The 21,930-nt window shown below is 39.5% G+C and overlaps 1 protein-coding gene across 1 annotated transcript in view; it reads left to right on the top strand.

Annotated features, from left to right (window-relative positions):
* MAP4K5 (mitogen-activated protein kinase kinase kinase kinase 5) overlaps positions 1–21,930 on the top strand; it is a 107,732-nt gene that overhangs the window by 62,617 nt on the left and 23,185 nt on the right. The window contains exons 9-19 of the mRNA XM_081336673.1: positions 2,143–2,215; positions 3,360–3,491; positions 3,609–3,671; positions 4,278–4,359; positions 11,055–11,171; positions 12,166–12,244; positions 13,339–13,397; positions 14,727–14,794; positions 17,802–17,846; positions 19,198–19,240; positions 20,612–20,810. Coding sequence (XP_081192799.1) covers positions 2,143–2,215; positions 3,360–3,491; positions 3,609–3,671; positions 4,278–4,359; positions 11,055–11,171; positions 12,166–12,244; positions 13,339–13,397; positions 14,727–14,794; positions 17,802–17,846; positions 19,198–19,240; positions 20,612–20,810 — 960 coding nt within the window. The remainder of the gene's footprint in view (positions 1–2,142; positions 2,216–3,359; positions 3,492–3,608; positions 3,672–4,277; positions 4,360–11,054; positions 11,172–12,165; positions 12,245–13,338; positions 13,398–14,726; positions 14,795–17,801; positions 17,847–19,197; positions 19,241–20,611; positions 20,811–21,930) is intronic.

Here is a 21,930-nt window from a genome sequence, read left to right as displayed (position 1 = left end):
GCGTCACATATACATATACGTATACATACACATACACATACACATACACATACACACACACAGACGCGCACACACACACATAATTTCATAACAGCTTCCATAATCTTTTATCATATACTATAGATATATGGAACTCTAAAATTTTTTACTATATCTCTTAGAACTCCTGACCATTGGCCAGGACCACTGCAGAAACTTGAATTATATCTCTTATAAGGCGTGATATAATTCAGGTGTCTGGAGGACACCAATTTGGCTAATGTCTATGACATCTTCAAAACAATCCTTCTCTGGCCTTAAAATGGCAGCCCCACAACGTTCTTAGAGATTTCATTTGGTTAAAGGACTTAATTAACTAGAGAAAAAAAGGAAGGTGAGTTGTGTAAGTCTCTCTTACATAAGGTAAGGAGGAACAACAGGGCTGCTGAACAATCTGACACTTTTATGATACAGTATACCCCTGTCTTGCAAACAGGAAAATCATAGGCTTCTGGAGTTTCCCTTGAAATATAATCATCATAATCTAGAGGAAAAATGATGTTTAATCAACAAAAAATGGCTCACAGTTTTAAAATATAAAATATACAGTCCTTAAAAACAATATTTAGTGAACAAGTAGATCATTGCAATAAATACAATGAAATATAACAAATTGAGGTCTTCGGGACATAATAAATATAACTTCAAATACAATAGCAGGAAGATAAAAACCTCATAAAAAGCAATAATGGTTAAATCTTGCCAGTTATAGAGCACAGTAAAAACTCTGTTTTAATCATTGGTTTAGTAGTTTTCTTCTTTACCTCAATGAAGGATGCATTTTAGAACTCTTACATAAGGGACAGTGGGGATTATAACATTTTTAAAAAAATCTGATTTCTAGTTGTAGGTCTATAGAATTGTATTGGGGCTGAATTTTGGCAAACTATGGTTTCAGTATAGTTCCTTAATCTTAAGGATGTTTATTTCCTTACAAAGCACGGTGGCAGATCAACATTTCATGTATTAGCTGAACTGCCTGAAGTTTACATCCCCTAGACCAGGGGTAGGCAACCTCGGCTCTTTTATGACTCATGGCTGACCAAGGAATTCTGGGAGTTGAAGTCCATGAGTCATAAAATAGCTGAGGTTGCCTACCTCTGCCCTAGACCCAAATGCGTAGGAGTAAGTTTTTGTTACTTAGTAGTGAAAGAAAATGTATATATTTGAATATATTTGGAATCACCCTTTTTATATCTACCATGAACCTTGGTAATGAATGCTAGTCATAAAGGGGAATCTTAGAACATTGGTCCAGACCTACAATTTATATGTCAGTTCTTTTTTTTCCATTTTAGAAGACAGAACAAAATAACACAGTAACGTTACCCATCTAGAAACCTGGATGAAGGGTGAATTTAAGTCTAGATCTGCCCCATTGAATTATAATCAGGACAATAGCCAGCCAAACTGTGGTCGGCAAGGCTTTGATTGATGAATATGTGCCATTAAGTGGGTATTGACTCCCAGTAGCCACATTTTTTCCATGCCAAGGCTTTATCTCACAGCAATCTCAATTCAAGCTTCAAAATGCTTGTAGTGATAATGGAAAATTGAATATGAGGTCATACTGTTCTGGAGGCAAAAAGAAAGATGAGAGAAATTTAGCTATATTCTATGTATAATCTAAGGCTTAAGAAATTTAAGGCGTTGGGGACAGAGTGTTATTTTCATTTGAGCTGACAATCTGTCCCTGATGCAGCAAATATGCTTGCAGCAAATATGATGCAGCAAATAATACCTGTTTACTAAACAATGAACCAAGTTGTGGCAGGTGCTGATATGAGGTCTTGTCCAAAATAACCAGAAGGCACTGCACTGTCTTAGCAGAACTTGCTTCCATTCTGCTGTCCTATATTAAATGTCTGTAACTTTAGTTTCATTCATTTGCTTACTAAGATTGATTTCTATAGTAGAATCAGGAAGTAAAATTCTTATTCCTGGCACTAGCTCTAGATGAACCCTTAAATATTATCTACTTACCTGAAGGATCTGGCATTCATATACCCCTGATGAGAACAAAGATCTAAATATTTTCTTGGATATATGCATGAAAAGGAAGGCAACTTCTAGAAATGTCTTCAAATTTTTTTCCTTCTGCAGCTGACTTTGGCGTAGCAGCAAAAATAACAGCCACGATCGCAAAGAGGAAGTCATTTATTGGCACCCCTTACTGGTAATAAGTTCCTTGGGATTATTTAAATAAGGGCCACTGACCTTGAACCTGGGTTTCCTGACTGTGCTATAAAGGATCTGAAATAGAATCATTCAGCTAAAGTTACGCTACATTGAAAATAGCAGTCTGTAGATTATTGCATCCCTCTACATCAGGAGTGTCAAACTGCCGGCCCATGGGCCAGACGCGTCATCCAAAAGCCACGCCCACCCCATTGCCGACAATAGTAAAACCGTCCCGATACGTTGCGTGACGTCATGTGACGCCGCACGTTTGACATGTCTGCTTTACATAGCTATTGTATAGACAGCCTCTATGTGGAATATCTTCTGCTAAACACAGCTTTGGGTCCACTAAAGGTCAAACGAAGGTAACATGGAAACAGAAACACATGCAATAATTTTTACAATCCAGGAAATATGTTTTGCTGTAGCGGATATCTATGAATTTCATCTCATACACAGCATTGTTCACATGCTTAGGCAGCTGTTATAGCAAAAGAAACAGCTAAAAATGAGTTGGAATACAAACATAGATGTATAGGTTTATAGTCAATCTAACGAACAAGTTGTAATACTGTTTTGTGAATTTCAGTCGCTGTACTTTACTATAAACAAGCATACATATATAACTCTGACAAACAAATCCTCTAGTCTTCATGATAACAGAAGTATGTTTGAATTTGCTTGCAGATAGTCTTTATTTATGAAAAAGCTCATCTCGTGCGCTTTTGAATTGGCCAGATTGTCATTTCTTGAAACTTGAGAATTCTCTTCAGAATAATGTCTGTCAAAACTTTCGGTGCATTCCTCAAATTCCATGACTGTTGAATCAATATAAACAGCATTAGGTTCAGGCATGCACAGCTTGTGACCCATGAAGTAAAAAATGCCTCACATCAGCTCATTTGGAACTTGAGAAACCTGCTTTTAGCTGGCTGGATTTAGGAAACCAGGGACAGAACAATGATAAACCAAGATGCATGACAGGTTCATTTGGCTTGATGGGTTGTCAAAAAATACAGGCTTTTTTACATGTGTCAGACCACATATACTCATAATATGCTGCCCAGTGAATCTAGGTTGTTAGAGAAGGATTGACCTATTCTTGCTCTCTAATTGGTAGTATTATTTCTCTTGTCAAGGATGGCTCCAGAAGTGGCAGCTGTAGAGAAGAACGGTGGCTACAACCAACTCTGTGACATCTGGGCTGTGGGCATAACAGCAATTGAGCTTGGAGAGTTGCAACCACCTATGTTTGACCTTCATCCCATGAGGTCTGTAGTTAAGACAGGGGCATCTCCATTGTAACTGTGCAAAAGTTAAAGCAAAGGAAGAGGATTACAATACCAGGAAAATTGCATTTTCTAAACTTGCCTACTTCTCTTTTTCAGGGCTCTCTTTCTAATGTCTAAAAGCAACTTTCAACCTCCAAAGCTAAAAGAAAAAACAAAATGGTAAGTCTTGAGTGGTGTTCCTTTTTTGTGAGTGGGCTGCCAGAAAATTGAGGATAGGTTAAAATACCATAGGGAAAACTTTTATCCTGAGGAATGAGACATAACTGGAGCAAGAATATGAAATGGAATACTGAAAATTGTTAACCAGCTGGGAGAGGGTACACTTGCTACTTCCTTTTAGGTCTGTTTGAAACTATGATTTAGTCTATTATACATTAAGGTAAAGGTAAAGGTTCCCACACACATGCGTGCTAGTCGTTTCCGACTCTAGGGGCCAGTGCTCCTCTCCGTTTCAAAGCCGAAGAGCCAGCGTTTGTCCGAGGACGTCTCCGTGGTCATGTGGCTGGCATGACTAGACGCCAAAGGCGCACGGAACGCTATTACCTTCCCACCGTAGTGGTCCCTATTTTTTTACTTGCATTTTTACGTGCTTTCGAACTGCTAGGTTGGCAGAAGCTTGGACGAGTAACAGGCGCTCACTCTGTTATGCGGCACTCGGGATTCGACCCGCCAAACTGCCGACCTTCTGATCGACAAGCTCAGCATCCTAACCCACTGTGTTAACTACCAATTTTATAAAAATTACACCTTTCGTTTGCTTTACAGGTCATCAGCATTCCATAATTTTGTCAAAATAGCACTTACAAAAAATCCAAAGAAGAGGCCAACTGCTGACAGACTTCTGACAGTAAGTATGTTTCTTTCTTTTCTTTTCTTTTTTTAGGGGGGGCGGGGTGTTATCATGAAAGTCTCATCCCAACTAATGGAGTAAACATTCAAGCTTTCAAAAGATCAAGAGGCCCTCTGTTTTTGAAAAGGCTATAAAATGTAACTATTAAAGAAATGTCAGGCATGCAGAAGTCTCTTGTTTCCATAATAAATACTTTTGAGTTAAGACTGTGTTATATGTCGAACCTGCTACCTAAATTGTGCTTTTTACATGCAGTATTGATGAAATTAGATTTTTGTTGTAACAAAGAAAATTTGCCTGGAAATCACAGAAAGAAGCAAACTTCTCAGATTAATGAGGACATTATGTAAATTAGAATTATGGGAAGGTCACTTTTTTGAAGGCAGCAAAGTCCACCACATTCTGGATAGAAAAGACCAGTGATTTGAAAGGGGCGCTGAAGACAGCCTCCCCTGGCTGCCCGCGGCTCAGCTGTTTGTTTTTTCGCCCGAAACAGCGCCGATCAGCTGTTCGGGCGAAATTGAAGCCCCCTCCTCGGGAGAAGAGGAGGGGGTGAGGCCCCAGGTAGGGGTAGAGTTCTCCGAGGCCGCCTGAGCTTCGAGCTTGGGCGGCTGAAGGATCGAACTCCCCCGAAGCCTGGGTTGCTCCCAGCTGGCCGTCGTCTCTGCTAAGGAGCAGAGCCAGGCGTCTGCGAACCATCCCTGCCTGAAGAAAGGACTATGATTTAAAGGAGCAGGCAGAGCGGTACAAGAGGAAAAGGTGAAGAGGACTATTTTACTGTACTCTCTAACTTGTTGGACTTTTTAAACTTTAATTGAAAGTGCGTCATAATTGAGGATTAAAAGATGGCGGCTAAACCTCCCTCTAAAACTCTTCGGAGTGGAGGATCCTCGCCGGTGCAACAATCATCACTACAGGCATTGTACCCTCCTGAAGTGCTGACATCGAAGGATTTGCGAGATGCCTTGGATAAACATGCCCAGGTACTTTTGGAATCAATTAATCAATCAATTGCTGATAAATTTGCACAGATGGAGGAGAAATTGGAGAAATTTGAGGAAAGAATGGAAGAGAGGATGGAACAGAAGTACAGCGTGATGAAGGTAGACATTTTGACTTCAGTGCATAAAGTGGCGGAATGTGTGGAAGATTTAGATGAAAAAGTGGATGATTTGGCTCAAAGGAATGCTATACTAGAAGTAAAAGCACGGGAGAATGAAATTGAAAGAGGCAAGTTGGAAAGGGAGTTAAGCCATGCCCAATATTACCAGATGCAGTTTGCTGTCAGAATTAGAGGCTTAAAAGAGAATGTTAAAGAAGATTTAAAGCAGCTGATCTCTGAGGCTCTCGAAGGGGTATTGAACCAGCCAGCATCTGAAATAAGAGCAGCTATGGATAAAGTGTTTCGGGTGAATTCATGGATTGCCAGACAGAGAAAGTTGCCTAGAGATGTGGTGGTTTATTTTGCAAAAAGAGAAATTAGAGATCAAGTTATACAAGCTGCCTATGATGCTAAGGTTGTGATTGCTGAACAAGAAGTCTTGGTTTTAAAAGAAATTCCTCCAAGGATTTTAAGGGGAAGAAAGGACTATACATTTCTTGTGCAAGAGCTCAAGCAAAGAGATATAAGGTTCAGATGGGAGATTCCAGAGGGGCTGATGGTGATGTATGAAGGTAAAAGGTATAGGCTGATTACTGTGAAACAAGCACGTGATTTCTACAATAATGTCTTAAAAGCAACCCCATTAACGCTCCTGGAAGCTGGAAAGGGATCTGGAGAAGAAGAACAACAAGAGGAGGAAACAGAGGAAAATGGTGCTGGAGGAGATCAAGCTACAATCTCTTTGGATGATCCTAGAGAGCAAAGAGTGACGCGTGCTGCTTTAAAACGAGCAAAGAAAATAAAAGAACAAGATCAGCAAAAGTCTTCAGATTCTTCATATCGCATTCATAGCCAAGCTGTGGGAGGAGCACGGCCTAAAGTAACCAGTCCTATCAAAGCTGTGGTCCAAGAGCTTTTCGGGGATATACATGGCAACTAAATTTTTAACCTGGAATGTTAATGGACTAAACTCACCGCAGAAGAGGAAGAAAGTTTTTCAATATTTAAAACAATTTAAGATAGATGTTATATGCCTGCAAGAAACGCATATTAGAGTTTTGGATCAAAAGTATTTATTGAACTCGAGGCTGGGTACGCAATTTGTTGCTTCTGCAGAGAATAAGAAAAATGGAGTGGTTGTTTATGTTAAAAGTGCCTTAACAGCGGACCTAATTGAAGCAGATAAGCATGGAAGATATGTTATGATCGAGCTGTTGTTTGAAGGTAAAAAGACGCTTTTAGTTGGATTATATGCTCCAAATCAACAACAAGCTGACTTTTTTAGTTTACTTCATACAAAGCTTACCCAGTTGGATTATAAATCCTTTATTTTTATGGGGGACTGGAATGGAGTTATGGATGTACAGTTGGATAAGGCTGGAGCCTTTAAACGCATTCCAAGTCACGCTAGACTGCCTAAATCTTTTTTTGAAATGAAGGATGACCTGGAATTGCGAGATATTTGGCGTGAGAGACATTTGTGGGAGAAGGATTATACATTTTATTCTGATAGACACCAATCTTTTTCGAGGATTGATTTTATTTTGTTGACTAATGATCTTCTTTTGAGAACTAAAAAGGTGAAAATCTGCGCAAGAATTATCTCTGATCACAGTCCAGTGTGGTTGGAGATTGATAAGGAAAGAGGAGATAGACGCTCATGGCGCGTAAATGAGAATTTGTTTAGAAATCAGAGAAATGTGGAAGAATGCAAACAGCGGATGAAGGATTTTTTTGAGATGAATATGAATAAGGGTACCTCTATGGATATGGTTTGGGATGCTAGCAAGGCCTATATGAGAGGGGTGTTGATATATATGAATAATAGACATAGACGTGCAGTGGAAACTAGAAGGAAAGAACTGGAGAATGAAATAAAGGAAAAAGAAAAGGCTTTGATTTTGAACCCAGAGGAGGTGAAGATCAAGGAGGCTATTAGACTGTTACGAGGACAATTTGATAAATTAATGGCTGATCAAGTGGCGACCAATCTGCGGTTTGCTAGGCATAATACTTTTTGCAATGCTAATAAGCCAGGCAGATGGTTGGCTTATAGACTGAGGAAAAAACAAAGGGCATCTAATATAGATAAGATTGAGCATAAAGGAAGGGTTGTGTATCAACAGAATCTTATTAAGGATGCCTTTGTGGATTTTTATTCGAAATTATATACTAAAGAGGACATTAATGCAAAAGATATTGATACGTATTTGGAGAAGGCTAGCATCCCGGTTCTTACGCAAGTACAAAAAGAGGGGATTAACCAACTGATTACAGAAGAAGAAATTTTTACAGCTATTAAGGAACTGAAGGTGGACAAAGCACCAGGCACTGATGGCTTGACTGCGGCCTATTATAAAAACTTACAATTAGAGATGATAAAACCGTTAAAGGAACTGTTCCAGACAATCCAGAGGGGGGGAAAGGTGCCCCCGTCTTGGAGAACAGCTTTTATCTTTTTGATTCCGAAGGAAGACCAGGATGCTACTTTAGTTAAAAATTACAGACCGATATCGCTTTTAAATACAGATTATAAGATATTTGCTAAGGTTTTGGCTAATAGACTGATGAGGGTTCTGCAACAGGTGATTCATGGGGACCAAACGGGGTTTATTAGTGGAAGACAAATGAAAACTAATGTGAGACATATAGTTGATGTGTTAGAGTTTTTGGAAAGGCACAACCAGATCTCTGCTGTGCTAATCTTTTTAGATGCTGAAAAGGCTTTTGATCAATTGAACTGGCAATTTTTGTTGAAAGTTTTAGACAAAATGGATTTTGGGGAAAAATTTTTACAACCGATTAGGGCATTATACCAAAAACAAACTGCCCGAATTATAGTTAACAATAGTTTGACAACAGTATGTAATATTGAGAAGGGCACAAGGCAAGGGTGTCCGCTATCGCCCTTGTTATTTATATTAACATTAGAGATATTATTGGTTAAGATTCGGAATTCGGAAAAAATTAAGGGGATACAAGTTGGAGATCAGGATTACAGATTGAGAGCATTTGCAGATGATCTGGTTGTTACAGTGACCCAGCCAGAGAACTCTGTTGTGGACCTGATGGAGATAATAACACAATATGGGAAGGTTTCTGGATTTAAAGTAAATATACAGAAAACTAAAATTTTGGCTAGAAATATGACAGTTTCGCAGAAGGCTCTCCTAGAAGGATTAACTGGATTTGAGATTGTTAAAAGGGTTAAATATTTGGGGGTGATTTTGTCGCCCTCTAATACAAAGCTATATAAAAATAATTATGAAAAGTTATGGGGGAAAATTCAAAAAGAACTGGAGAGTTGGGAAAAATTGCAATTGTCTTTGTTGGGACGGATTGCAGCAGTGAAAATGAATGTCCTGCCCAAATTTTTATTCTTATTTCAAATGATACCGATTCTTAAGAAAGACTCTAACTTGGAGGAATGGCAGCGTGGTATCAATAAACTTGTGTGGGCAGGGAAAAAGCCACGAGTTAAACTTAAGATTATGCAGGATACTCGTGAGAGAGGTGGCCTTAAAATGCCTAATTTTAAATTATATTATGAAGCTGCTGCACTAGTAGGAATAAGTGATTGGATTAATTTGACACAATCGAGGTTATTAAATCTTGAGGGCCATGATCTGTTGTTTGGCTGGCATGCATATTTGTTGTATGATAAGAAGGTAGATACTGTGTTTAGGATGCATATTTTAAGACAGGCATTGCTGAGAGTTTGGAAGAAGTATAGACATAAGTTAAGCAGCAAGATACCATTGTGGGCAATCCCAAAACACGCAATAGAAAATATACATGCTGGTTTCAAACATGATGAGACTACTTACAAGGAAATTTTAAGTTTGGAAAGGAATATTTGGTGCTTGAAATCATATAGTTTCTTGCGAGAAGAGAAGGTTGTTCAGACTTGGTTTCAATATATTCAGTTACAGGCCAGGTGGAAAGAAGACCAAAAAAATGGATTTGCAACGACTGATGAAAATTTGATAAAGCAAATTAGAAATCAAGGACCAGCACATATTAAACGGATATATCTTGCATTGATAGAGATCGATTCAGAAACAGAGCTTGTTAAGGATTGTATGATAAAATGGGCCCAAAACATTCAGGAAGTTATTACAATGGACATGTGGGAAAAGATCTGGGTGAGGAATGTAAAATTCACTCAAGCTCAAAGTTTAAGAGAGAACTTTTACAAAATGTTTTATAGATGGCATCTAGATCCTAAAAAGCTTGCAAGTATGTATCCGAATTATCAGCCTAAATGTTGGAGGTGTGGTGATGAAGAGGCAACATATTTTCACATATGGTGGACATGTAAAAAGGTCAAGGCTTTTTGGATAAAAGTCTGGTGGAATATGCAGAAGATTTTTAAACGGAGGATAAAGTTTTGTCCGCAATTTTTTTTGTTGGGAATAATTGTTGACGCTACAGTTGTGGACTCTAAGTTGATGTTGAATTTAGTTACGGCAGCAAGACTTTTGATAGGTCAATATTGGAAGAAAGAGGAACTGCCGACTATACAAGAGTGGATTTTAAAGGTTTCCGACTTGGCAGAGATGGCGAAGATTTCGGCCTATTTGAAAGATTACTCGCAAGAACATTATATTATGGAATGGAGAAAATGGATTGAGTTTATCCAGAATAAGTATAGGGTCAAGAAGTTTTATCTAGCATTTGAATAAGTCTTCTTTCGTTTTCTTTTTTCTTTTTTTATTTTGTCTTCTATATATATTTAATAATGCTAAGTTTTGTTTGATCCTATATAAGTTAGAGAGTGATGGATTTTAGAATTTATAGTTGTTAGTATATGGTTGCTTATGATTGCTTTTTTATATATATATACCTTGTATTTAGCTCTGGGAAGTCCGGGGGGGGGAGGGGGGTTGGGGGGAGGTGGGGGGGGAGGAGGGAGGGGGGGAGGGGGGGGAAGGGGGGAGGTAGGGAGGGGAGGAGGGAGGGGGAAGGGGGTTTTTCAAAGGAAAACTGTATTTTTAAAACTTTTCAATAAAAAAAAAAAAGAAAGAAAGGGGTCAAAGAGGCCATCTACATTAAGGTTGAACATCCCTCTCTCAACAGAGGGGGAGGGATATGACACCACCAATCTCCTGTTTAAGTTCTTTCAGCAGTTTCAAGAAGGTTCCTGAGGGCATAGATAACTCTCCAAGTGGCCTCAACGACTTTCAGAAAGAGTGCTAACAGCCAGATGGCTGCAAAGACTATAAATCCTTCCATCTTCCACCATTCAGTCAGAACTGAAGAAGCTTCCTTGGATGAGAAGCGAAATGTCTTCAGGGAAAAGCAAAATACAGTTGCCTTTTGAAAAAAAGCAACTTTGGGACAATTATAGAATGTGTGTAGCAAGTTACTTCTTACATATATGCTTAAAAGAAAAACATTGATACAAATGATTGCTAGTGGGTTTCTGGCCTAGACTGAATGGTTTGTTGGTTGCATTGAGCATGGAATGTTCTCTCCAAGAGTCTTAGTTGCCGCTAATTCTTTTTAAGAAAAAAGGCTTTAAAAACAATCCATGCTTTAACTTGCATTACAAATATTTTAGATCTATTCTCTTATACATTTTTTTTAGCATAGCTTTGTTGGGCAGCCTGGACTTTCTCGTTCTCTGGCTGTTGAGCTCTTGGACAAAGTGAACAATCCTGATAACCACCCCCATTATGCTGAGGCAGATGATGATGATTTTGAAGTGAGTTCTTCTTCCTAGCCATTTCCTTGTCTTAATTTTGGATGAAATAGTAAAGCGGTGTGTCAGCTAGGCTGTTTCATTCTCAGGGATTGATAGGGACCCCCAGGCAAGGAACGCTCTCTTGGCTATTTAGAATTAGTGCTCTTGGTGGGTCTGTCCCTGAAGATGATTTGAAGACTTGAACTGGCACAGAAAGCTACTGTTTATAAGCAGTCTTCAACTTACGACCACAATTGGAACTGGAATCTTGGTGGTCGAATGAAGTGGCCATTACATGAAACATCATGAGTTGCAGCACCCTCTGGTCATAAGTACGGGCAGACACACCCCCCCCCAATTTTCATCATGCACCCACAGGGTTGCTGTAACAGCTATTACTTCAGGCACAGGTCGGAGTCCCTTCAGCCCTGTTTTAATTTCAAATGGTCACTGAACGAATGATAGCAACTTGAAAGATACCTGCAGTTGCTTAGAAGAGTGCATAAATTACAGACTCTTGAATATTCTACCATGTAATATTATTAATGTCAGATTAGGAAGTTATTAAAAATCTCTGATATGAAATTATCCAATTCTATGGTCTTATTTGGCATCTTTTTAAAAAAAATATCTCATTTTTGTCCTGTTTTAAATCCCTGAGCAATCTGACAACTTGTGTAGTTTCTTTAAAAATGCAAATGTTACTTTATATCCATGATATAAATTAGTATCAGACTTTTATAGACAGTGTAATATCTTAAACTGCAATTTTTTAAAAGGTCTTTATTTTAAAAATATTTATTTAGGGTTTTTTGTTTGTTTGTTTTAAAAAAAAAAAAATTATTATGTAAAGCACCATAAAGCCAGGAACTTGAATGAACTCTTGGAAACTTTGTACAAACCACAGGTATAAAAAAAATCCCAGCTGCAAAAACATGTCAGTTTTGCAATTCTGAGGTAAATTCTTTTTAAGTTCAGGAGGTGCTCTGAATGTCTGCTTTTTTTAATCCTGCAGCCACACCCTATTATTCGCCACACGATTCGCTCTACGAACAGAAATGTTAGAGCCGAAAGGACAGCATCTGAAATCAATTGTGAGTTTCCAATATGTTTTAAAAGTAAACTATTCTTCACCCTGTCGTATAGTAAATCAAATAGAAATGTCTATCTTTGAAGTAGTCTTTCCCACTCTGATGTCTTCTAGATTGGATGGTCTACAATTTTCAGTATCCCTGGAGAAGGGTGTTCTGAGGAATGGAATAAAATATTCTGAACTTATAAACTGAATTGAGGGTATCTCTTTGGGCTGTTGTCTAGGAACTCCAAGAAAAAAAGTGGGGGGAATATTCTCCCCCACCACCCCACCCCACCCCAAAAAAGTTAGTGTCGAACGTCCTCAATCATTCTGGCTTTCCATTCAGCAAAATCTTGGAAAAATAGGCCAAGTAACTTTTGTTCACGGTAAATTCATTTATGATTGATTTGTTGTAACAGAAAGAGGAAGCAGGCCTACTGAAAAGGCTTTGTTGCTCTGTGTTTTGGCCAAATATTTAGCATAATATTAGCCCAGAAAATTGGTATTTTGACATTTGCAAAAAAAAAACCTCTGTTATTAAAATCCATATCATTTAAACATTTGTAAATATTCTTTGTGGGTGTATGCACAGAGATGCGCTTTTAAGCTGCCTGGATAATTCCATGCCATTTGCTTGGCAATATTTCCAGAAGTGGTTTGCCTGCTTCTTTCTAGGGCTGAAAGAGCCTGACCAGACTCAAATTATCTGTTTAGCTTCACGCCTAAGGGAAGGCTGGAACTCACAATCCTCCAAACGGTTTACTATTGTGCAGCATATTGTTCCATATTAAAAAAAAAGAAGGAAAAAATATCCTGGGGGAAGCCAACAAATCAGTTAATATAAAATTATTTATATTTTAATGCAGAACAGTATATTCTAATTTCCTTAGTATTATCATATAAGAAGACGATAATCATGTACCTTGCATTTTAATTGTTATTTTACAAAAGAGAGTTTCAGTTAACAATGCTGATATACTTGAGCTTTTGATAGGTTGGGTTCTTTTATAACTGTGTGCTTGTGTGTCTATGTGGGCACGTAAGTGTTTGAACTTTTAAAATCTACTGCAGGAGAATGTCATGTTTAAAATTGCAAATATCCATGTTTTGTAGTTGACAAGTTGCAGTTTGAACCACCTTTAAGGAAAGAGACAGAAGCCCGGGATGAAATGGTAGGAATTGATTAATTTTTCCTCCCTCTGCTCTCTCTCTAATTTTAATTTGCAGTAAATCCATATATTCTTGATTCTAATAAGTAGTGTATCATATTACATTTAATAAGGAAAGAAAGAAGAGTTAGTAGGATTGATTAGATTAAAGATACACAATTAATATTGCTTTTTATGTTGGTGTCACAATAATCCTGGCTCGGAAATTTTATGAGTTAAACCAAATATTTTAAAGTTGCTGAGGTTAAAAAAACTGATCTAAAATATATTCCATAACTGTGGCTGAACTCCAATTGTGTATCTCATTGTTATTCTGCTAAGGCACCCAGAATTTGAAAGCATTAATGAGGTTATCAGTTTCTTTCCCCCTCCCCTGTATCTCATTGTTTAGCAACAGCCATCCCATCAATTCCCATTGCTGTTTTTAACTGAGTCCCACTGGTCATTAGGCAAAGACTCCCCAGTCCAAGCCATTCCTGGTTTATCCCTCCAAGCTCTTGAGATTCGGTAAGGTAAGGGATTGTGTCCTCTGCCTGCCTTTGAACTTCCCACACCTCTATCTCTCCCTTTCTTTTTGCACCGGTGCAGTCAGGACTTCTCTCGCACCCCACCCAGGGCATCTATTCACACCCTGTCCAGAGCTTTCTTTCACAAAGAAGCTAAAATGGTTCTTCTTTTGCCCTGGCACAGCTGGGACCTTCTTTCCTGCACCCTGCTTCTTTCACAAAAGAAAGCCCTGGGCAGGGTGCAGGAGAAGCCCTGACTACACCAGCACAAAATGAGTTGTTACAAAAGAAGGCTGCGGCCATTGCAATAGTGGTGTGCCGTGCAGCAGGTATGGCAAGGTCAGGCAGTAGAGGCAGCTGATGGCAATGAATACAGGACTGGCCAGAAAGTGGTCATAAATGCAGGTCTTACCCCAATGGGACTGAATTTTGTTGTTGGGACGACTGGAGTGCTACAGTAGCTGGAACTTCAGGGACTGGTCATAAGTCCCTTCGTTCAATGCCATCGTAACTTCAAATGGCCGCTGAAAAAATGAACGTTGAGTGAGGATTACTGTATTTCAAAACTTTATGGCCGCTGCTTTGGGCTATGTGAGATTGAAGCCTGGCTTCTCCTCCTGATACCTGCTATATGTGCTACCCCTTGTCTTGCTTGAATTTTCCAGACCAGAACTAAGCCAGTCCTGTGTTTAATTTGGAAATTGCTTTGCCTCAGCTGTTACTGTGTCTATAAAGCTTCCATTTCAATTGCAGCAGTGCTAATCTTTGTTTTGGAGGATTGAGTCCTCTTGAGAAGTTACTCATCTGTGGTTTTATGCATTGGCAGAGAATACCAGCCGGAGCACCCTTTGCTTCACACTGGAGCCCTTTCACTGATGGTGGAGGTTTTGCCAAGTAGGTTTTGCATGGCTTTGTCCTGAAAAATAATGGGGATTTCATGCTAATCATGCTATTGAGAGGAAAGTGGGGGGAGGGGGGAGCAGATATGTTGCTTAGTATGAGTTAGAGAGGACTCTCAAGCTCGGTGTAATAAAGAGGGCAGCTGTTTAAAGGGTATGTCACTCCTTTGCTATTAACCCCCTATTAGATTAATATGAGAAATGATTCTGTTTGCCGCAGGTTTTCAATGTCTTAGGAATAAGGAACTAGAGACTGCATATAGCCCTCCGAGATTGCTGTGTCAAAATTCAAAGGCATGATTTTGACCTGTTTTTCAGAGTAACAGGTAGTTTTCAAGGATAAAAGTGGGAATAGTTTGCCAGTTGGTGAGGGGGGGGGAGGGAGAGAGAGAGAGAATTAAAATCTGTTCTGTGTCCTTCACAAGGGTGAGAGGCTCACTTGTTGTCCTTCATCCTACAAATGTTGCCCATCTGTGATCTAGTCGTTTTAAGCAACAGGATGCACATATCCTTGCTTTCACTATGGCCAATCTGTTGCCTCCGCTTGTATTTCTCTGCTTGAGGTTATGAAAATTGGCCAGGAAGCACTTTATTTACTATGGCTGTTGCTGCAGTTCGCCCAATCTGGGGTTCTAAAAGATAAGAACTTCAAAAGTATGAATATTTTTGAAAGATATTCTCGTTGCGTTATAGCATGGAATGAGAGATAAGGGCACCGTAACATATGATTGTAGAAACCTCACTTAATACATGGGACGGGATCTCTTGGGAGAGTGTACAAATTGTTTTTCAGTCTGGGTTGCATTCTCAACCTCAGGCCTGTTTTATACAGCTGTTCATAGCGAAGATATATTAGGGCAGCTTTTTTTTATGAGATAGCAATTCTCTTTACATTTAGCCCTGAGTGGATGAGAAATAATTTTGAATTCTTCATAACGTTCTGAGCAATTCATTAGATAGTCTCTCTCATCCAGATGCTTAGGGGCTGCCTGCCATTTCCTGGGTAGCCTAGCCACTTTAATGGGGTTTATGGGAATAAGTCCAATACTTCTAGATCACACCAAATTGGGGGAGGCTGATATCATTGTTATTGCACTTCTGTATTTTTCTGCAGCTAGACCAGGAGTAGGCAACCTCGGCTCTTTTATGACTCATGGACTTCAACTCCCAGAATTCCTGAGTCAGCATAGCTGACTCAGGAATTCTGGGAGTTGAAGTCCATGAATCATAAAAGAGCCGAGGTTGCCTACCCCTGAGCTAGACAGTCTAGTTTAGGAAAATTGTTCTTCAGAATAGGTCCTAGTCGGGTCATCTGAGATCTGACAGTTGAAGGGAGGGCTTTGAGGGCCACAGGTTTCTTATGTCACCATTCATATAGAAAACTACTAGTTTTATGGCAGAAGCAGCTCATCATAGTAAAATAATTTTGCCTTTAAAAGCCTTGATTTTGACCTTGCAGCATAACTTCTAGTTATGTGGTCATTCTTTCCTTAAGTACATTCCTCTTTTGGCCAGTCCATTACATTACAGTTTTACTGTTTTTTTCATAAATCTTTACTAATTATAAAATCACAGTTGATTTTATCATGAAGAGTGAAGAGGAATGCCTTTGGAATATACTACTTTTGACACAGGCCTTATACCAAAGAAAATACAGGGAAAGCTGGGGTAAGAAGGAATACATGTCTACAAATGCATTCCTTTATAGTGTAGGGGTTTTTTTCACTAAAGGAAAAGGGCTTTTTAATCCTAGTGGTTTTGAATTTCCCTTTTGGTTTGTAAATATTCATGATATTTTTGTGGCGCCTGATGGCTTTCTCTGATTGCATTGGAGTATTTTTGCCTTTTCAGTTGCTTTGGGCTGGTATGTCCTGCAGTGACTTCCAGGATCAGGCAACTGATAAAGAACGCCCTTGCGGGAAACAGAAGCTTTTGGGCTTATGTCTAGCATTCATTCCTGCTTTGGATGGAATGAATTCTTCAAGGAAGCCGAAAGGCCAGGTGTTATCTCATTCATCTGCTGCAGTGATAAAGTGGAATAAGAGTGCCCCTAACGTCCAGTCAGGCAAATATAACTTCTACTTCCTTGGAGATCATGTTCTGCCCAGCAGCACAAACAGGAAATGCTTGGGGTTTTGGAAGCCTGAAATCCTGGACATTGTCACCACCACGCAATAAAAAATGAGCCTTTTTAGCTTTGGCTTCAAGAGCAGCTTTTTGCACTCTTGGACTTCACTACAAAACACACAACTTTGATTTATGACTTTATTAGGCTTCGGCTCTATGTCAAAGGGGCCATTTCACAAGCTTAGAATCTTGATAAGAATAGAGGTTACTTTAAATCTGGGTTTCAGTGAATAAAATTTCCAGTAAACATGTTGCTTCAGTTCTGAATTAATTAAACCATCTCTGAGGGAGGATTGTCAGAACCAGAGCAAACTCTTATTAACATTTCCCCCCCCCCTAAATTCTTCTGTCCGCAGATATTCTGAGCAAAACTTTGATCAATAATGTTTCTTGCTGGATGTGTAGACTCAGCGATTAATTCAGACAAGCTTATGATGGCCAAGGAAATCAGGAATTTGTAAGACTCCTTGGGAAGATTGGTGGGGGAAGTTTAATATAAGAGAATTCAGTGTTTTGAAAATTAGCTTGCCCCAGCTGAATAACATTACAAATGCAATTCCTGCAGTTTCTACCGCACATAGTGAGAGTCAGTCCCAGGGAAGATTGTCATAGATTCTCAACCGGTGTTTTCTTTGCAGCTTTGAAGGTAAATTCTGAGTAAAATCTCTTTTCAGATATAATTGCTATGTGGATCCTGATGACACAGAGAATCTAGATTCCTTCCAATTTCCCTCTATGGATTATTTTTTGCAATAGAGCAAATTTCTGCCAATTTGGCAACTTGACCTTCTCAGCTGTCACAGAAATACATGCCTTTTAGCTATTTGATTTACAATGTTTTTCTTCCTTTTTAATTTTATAAACATTTCTTTTAGGGGACATCTTACCAAATTTGGTGAGGGCCACGAAGATGCTGAGGAGTAAGTGTTTTCTTACTGATCTCTTTGTCTTGATACTTTGATCGTTGCCCCACAACCAAGAAAGCTACATCATGGAAATCATATTGGGTACAGGCAAAACCATCTTGCTCTTCTTGCACCATGGACCTATAACATAAAAGTACACAGAAGGACAGATGGCTCTGGAAAGGGGTTCCACTTGTATTGCGGACTCAGTGCAATTATTGTTAAGGAATTAGCTGTTCACTCAGACCACAACTTCCCAGCTTGCTTTGCCATCATGCTTGAGAAACCCAAAGGAGCTTTTTTTAAGAGGCAACTGGATTTTCTTTGTTTTTCTTTGAAGACATTTTGCTTCGGTCTTCAGTCTTTTTCGCTTCTTGGATGAGAAATGAAATGTGTTCAAGAAAAAACAAAGTCCAGTTGCCTCTTGAAAAAGCACCCTTGGGACAGCCATGACCTGGATGACTAAGGATCTCGATAGACATGTCTGAGAAAGCATCCATAGTTTTTTTTTCCTCCCGGAATGATCTATATCATTTTGCAACATTGCATTATTCTGTCTGTCCAAACACAAACAAATCATCCCAAATCTTACGTAGTTTTCAGATGGCTCTGAATTTTTAATTCCTAATAGGTGGGGGGGGGGGGAGAGAAAGAAATGGCAAATCCAGAGTTATTAGTATGCATAGTGGAGTTTTTTTAAAAAAAAACAATCAATGAAATAGTTGACCAAATTAGTTTTAGTTCAGCCTAGGCAGGTGCTGCTACAACGATTACAGTTGTGTGAAATTATCTTTTTTTCCCCATTTCCCTCATTTTAGTTCTATGAGAAATCTATTTGGGACCAGCCTATATTTGACTTGATGGATTGTCCTTGGAATTCCTTCTTTGGAGTTTCTTAAGTTGAAGCCATTTCTTAGGGATGTCGTAGCTGTAGATTGCACTTATAGATGACTTTTTAAAGTCTGTTATTTATATCTTTAAGAGTAAAACAGCACATGGATAGTAGGATGTATGCTTGAAGAACACCAGAGAAATTTATGATACCCTTTCTAGTCTTTGGACATTGTGCAGGTGGAGCAGAATTTAAATATTCTTAGATATATAATATATCCTCATTTACAAAGGGAAATGAAATCTCAGAAGGGCAATATTTGTGTATTTTTATCTTGCTAATCATGAGTACTCTTTGTTTGTTTACTTCCTTTAATAATTCCATTTGAAAAGGAATATGTTCCATCTGAAATAAAAGGCTACTATTGCAAAATTAAACATTCTGGGCAACTAATCAGTTTTTTGACATTGCGAGCAATATTTTAATGCTGCTACCTTATTAAATGGGAATGAACACTTTTGTTGGACTTTTTAGATCAACATTGAAAAGAGCTGGACCCCCTCCTCTGCCTCCAAAGGTAATTGCATATCCCTAAGCATGAATCAATAGTTGCATACTAAGGAAGCTTTTTAGGAATGGTAATTTCTAAATTATAGTAAGGTTTTATTTATGTATGTATGTACGTACGTATGTATGTATGTATGTATGTATGTATGTATGTATGTGTAATAATATGGGACGCGGTGGCTCAGTGGGTTAGGATGGTGAGCTTGTTGATCAGAAGGTCGGCAGTTTGGTGGGTTGAATCCCGAGTGCCGCGTAACAGAGTGAGCGCCTGTTACTCGTCCCAGCTTCTGCCAACCTAGCAGCTCGAAAGCACGTAAAAATGCAAGTAGAAAAATAGGGACCACTACAGTGGGAAGGTAACAGCGTTCCGTGCGCCTTTGGCGTCTAGTCATGCCGGCCACATGACCACGGAGACGTCCTCGGACAAGCGCTGGCTCTTCGGCTTTGAAACGGAGATGAGCACCGGCCCCTAGAGCCGGAAACGACTAGCACGCATGTGCGGGGGAACCTTTACCTTTTATGTGTAATAATAATAATAAAGTTGACCTTGGAGGTCATCTAGTCCAACCCCCTGCTCAGGTAGGAAACCCTATACCATTTCAGACAAATGGCTGGCCAGTCTCTTCTTAAAAACTTCCAGTGTTGGAGCATTCACCGCTTCTGGAGGCAAGTTGTTAAACTGGTTAATTGTTCTAACTGTCAGGAAGTTTCTCCTTAGTTTTAGGTTGCTTTTCTCCTTGACTGTATATATGTATTTTAGAAAATTTATATAGCCGCCTCTCGCTCGCAGCGACTCTAGATAGCTTACAGAACATAAATACACAATGTAAGTGAAATAAAAATAATAAAATAATAATTCCCCACTCTCATCCCCCTTGGTGACAACACTCATACCAGCCATTTAATGGGTTCCATCCCACTGCGGATTCCAAAACTATGTCTCCAGGGCCTTCCAAAAGAGTGGGGCCAGTTTAATTTCTGGAGGGATAATGTTGCAGAGGGAGGGAGCCACCATGGAGAAGGCCCTTCTTCTGAGTCCTGCCGGATGTATCATCAATTGTTCACTTTACTGCAATTGATCACACATTTCCAGGGATTGTTTCTCTAGTTTTTGTTACCTAGACATCTAGTTTTCATACTGTTTAATATTACTTGTTCTTTCTCTGGCTAAAATGCTAAAAGCTGTAGTGTTGAAGAGTAACTTAGAGATATAATATAGAGGGTCTGTTCATATGCAGGAGAGGCCATTTTGAAGAAATATCAGGCATAAAGGGAAGCACAGGCTTGGGAAAAGAGGGAACAGGTTAGGCCTGATGACGTCTTCAGGAATAGAAAGTGACCAGGGAAAAAGTAACGTTCATGTTTTATGTTTCTTCTTTAGCCTCGATTAGAAGAAATTTTCATGGATAATGAGAAGTCCCAGACGATCAAGTATTGTCCCGATTTCCAAAATCAAGCTTCACCAGGACACCGGAGACAAAGCATCCCCGTTTGTGGACCTCAGATAGAGCCCTCTGCATTTGGCATGAGCAGCAGTGTCAGCAGCCCTGGTCTCCTCACAGCCAGATACAGTGATTTGGGTAACTAGCATTGTTTTTTGAATGAAGATTAGTTCTGCCATGCTCAACAGTATGGAAAGTTCTCTTAGCTCAATGGTTCATTCATGTTCATCATGACCTCCCAAAATATGTAAGATTGAAACAAATACGAAAGGAGATCTTTGCAGAAAGCTTGCAGATTCAACCACTGTATGCTCAGATACAGGCTACAATTACCTTGTAAATATTCGGAATGAAAAGAGAAGAAAGATGGTATTATGAGTTCTCCATGGTACTTTTGGGTGGATATCTCAATGCGTTATTCCCCAGTTACGAATATTTTCACTTAGTCATATAGTATGCCTCCTTTAAATTGGAGTGCCCTAAACAGTGTGCATCAGAACATAGAAGAACTTGAATTTTAATTCAGGGGTCTTAAAATGTGATGGTCAGTTCACAACATTACTAAATATAAAAACACTTGATTCAACGTATTCTTCAGTCAATTTGTAGGCTTCAGGAGAGGAGCTGGGTGGAACCTTTGTCTTCTACAATTTCTGTCACCCATCCCAAATTTCAGTATATAGCATAAAAAGATTAAACCCCTTAAGATCTCTTATTCATTTCCTGAGAATAGAAGAATATTGTTGTGATTCAGGGTCAGCCTGTGGGTTCGGCACTTGGGTCGGACGACTCAGAGGATGAGGGGGGTGTTGAAGACCTTGCTGAGGGGGTTGAAGATCTTGCTGATGATAGCCCTCAGCCAGGCCCCTCCCACTTGGTCACCACGGAGACCCAGCTGTGTGAGCCTGACAGTGTGGATGAAGATGACCCACAGCTGGCCCTGTTCAAGGACGCCCGACGCAGGAGGCAGTCAATTAGGAGTAAACAGAGGAAGGCAATGGGGCTTCTCGGAAGGAGGCAGAGAGAAGCCACGCCCTGAACTCTATATTAGGGGAATGTCTGGGAGGGCTGGTTTGCTGAAGGCAACCGCTCGGATGGTTCATGTTTCTTAAAGCTGTTTCTTGGTTCGTGTCTTGTTTGTTTTTGTAGCTATAAATTTGGCAGGTGTAATTCCAGCCTCTTGCCGGTTGTAAAGGGGTTGTCCCTGCCTTTTCTGCAGGACCGGTAGCAGGCTGGTACAGAACAAATATCAAACATT

This window comes from Vipera berus (assembly GCF_964194415.1).
Source record: "Vipera berus genome assembly, chromosome: 1".
NCBI classification, from domain to species: domain Eukaryota; kingdom Metazoa; phylum Chordata; class Lepidosauria; order Squamata; family Viperidae; genus Vipera; species Vipera berus.
Note: the sequence above shows the minus strand (reverse complement) of the source record. Positions and strands in the feature narration are given on the sequence as shown.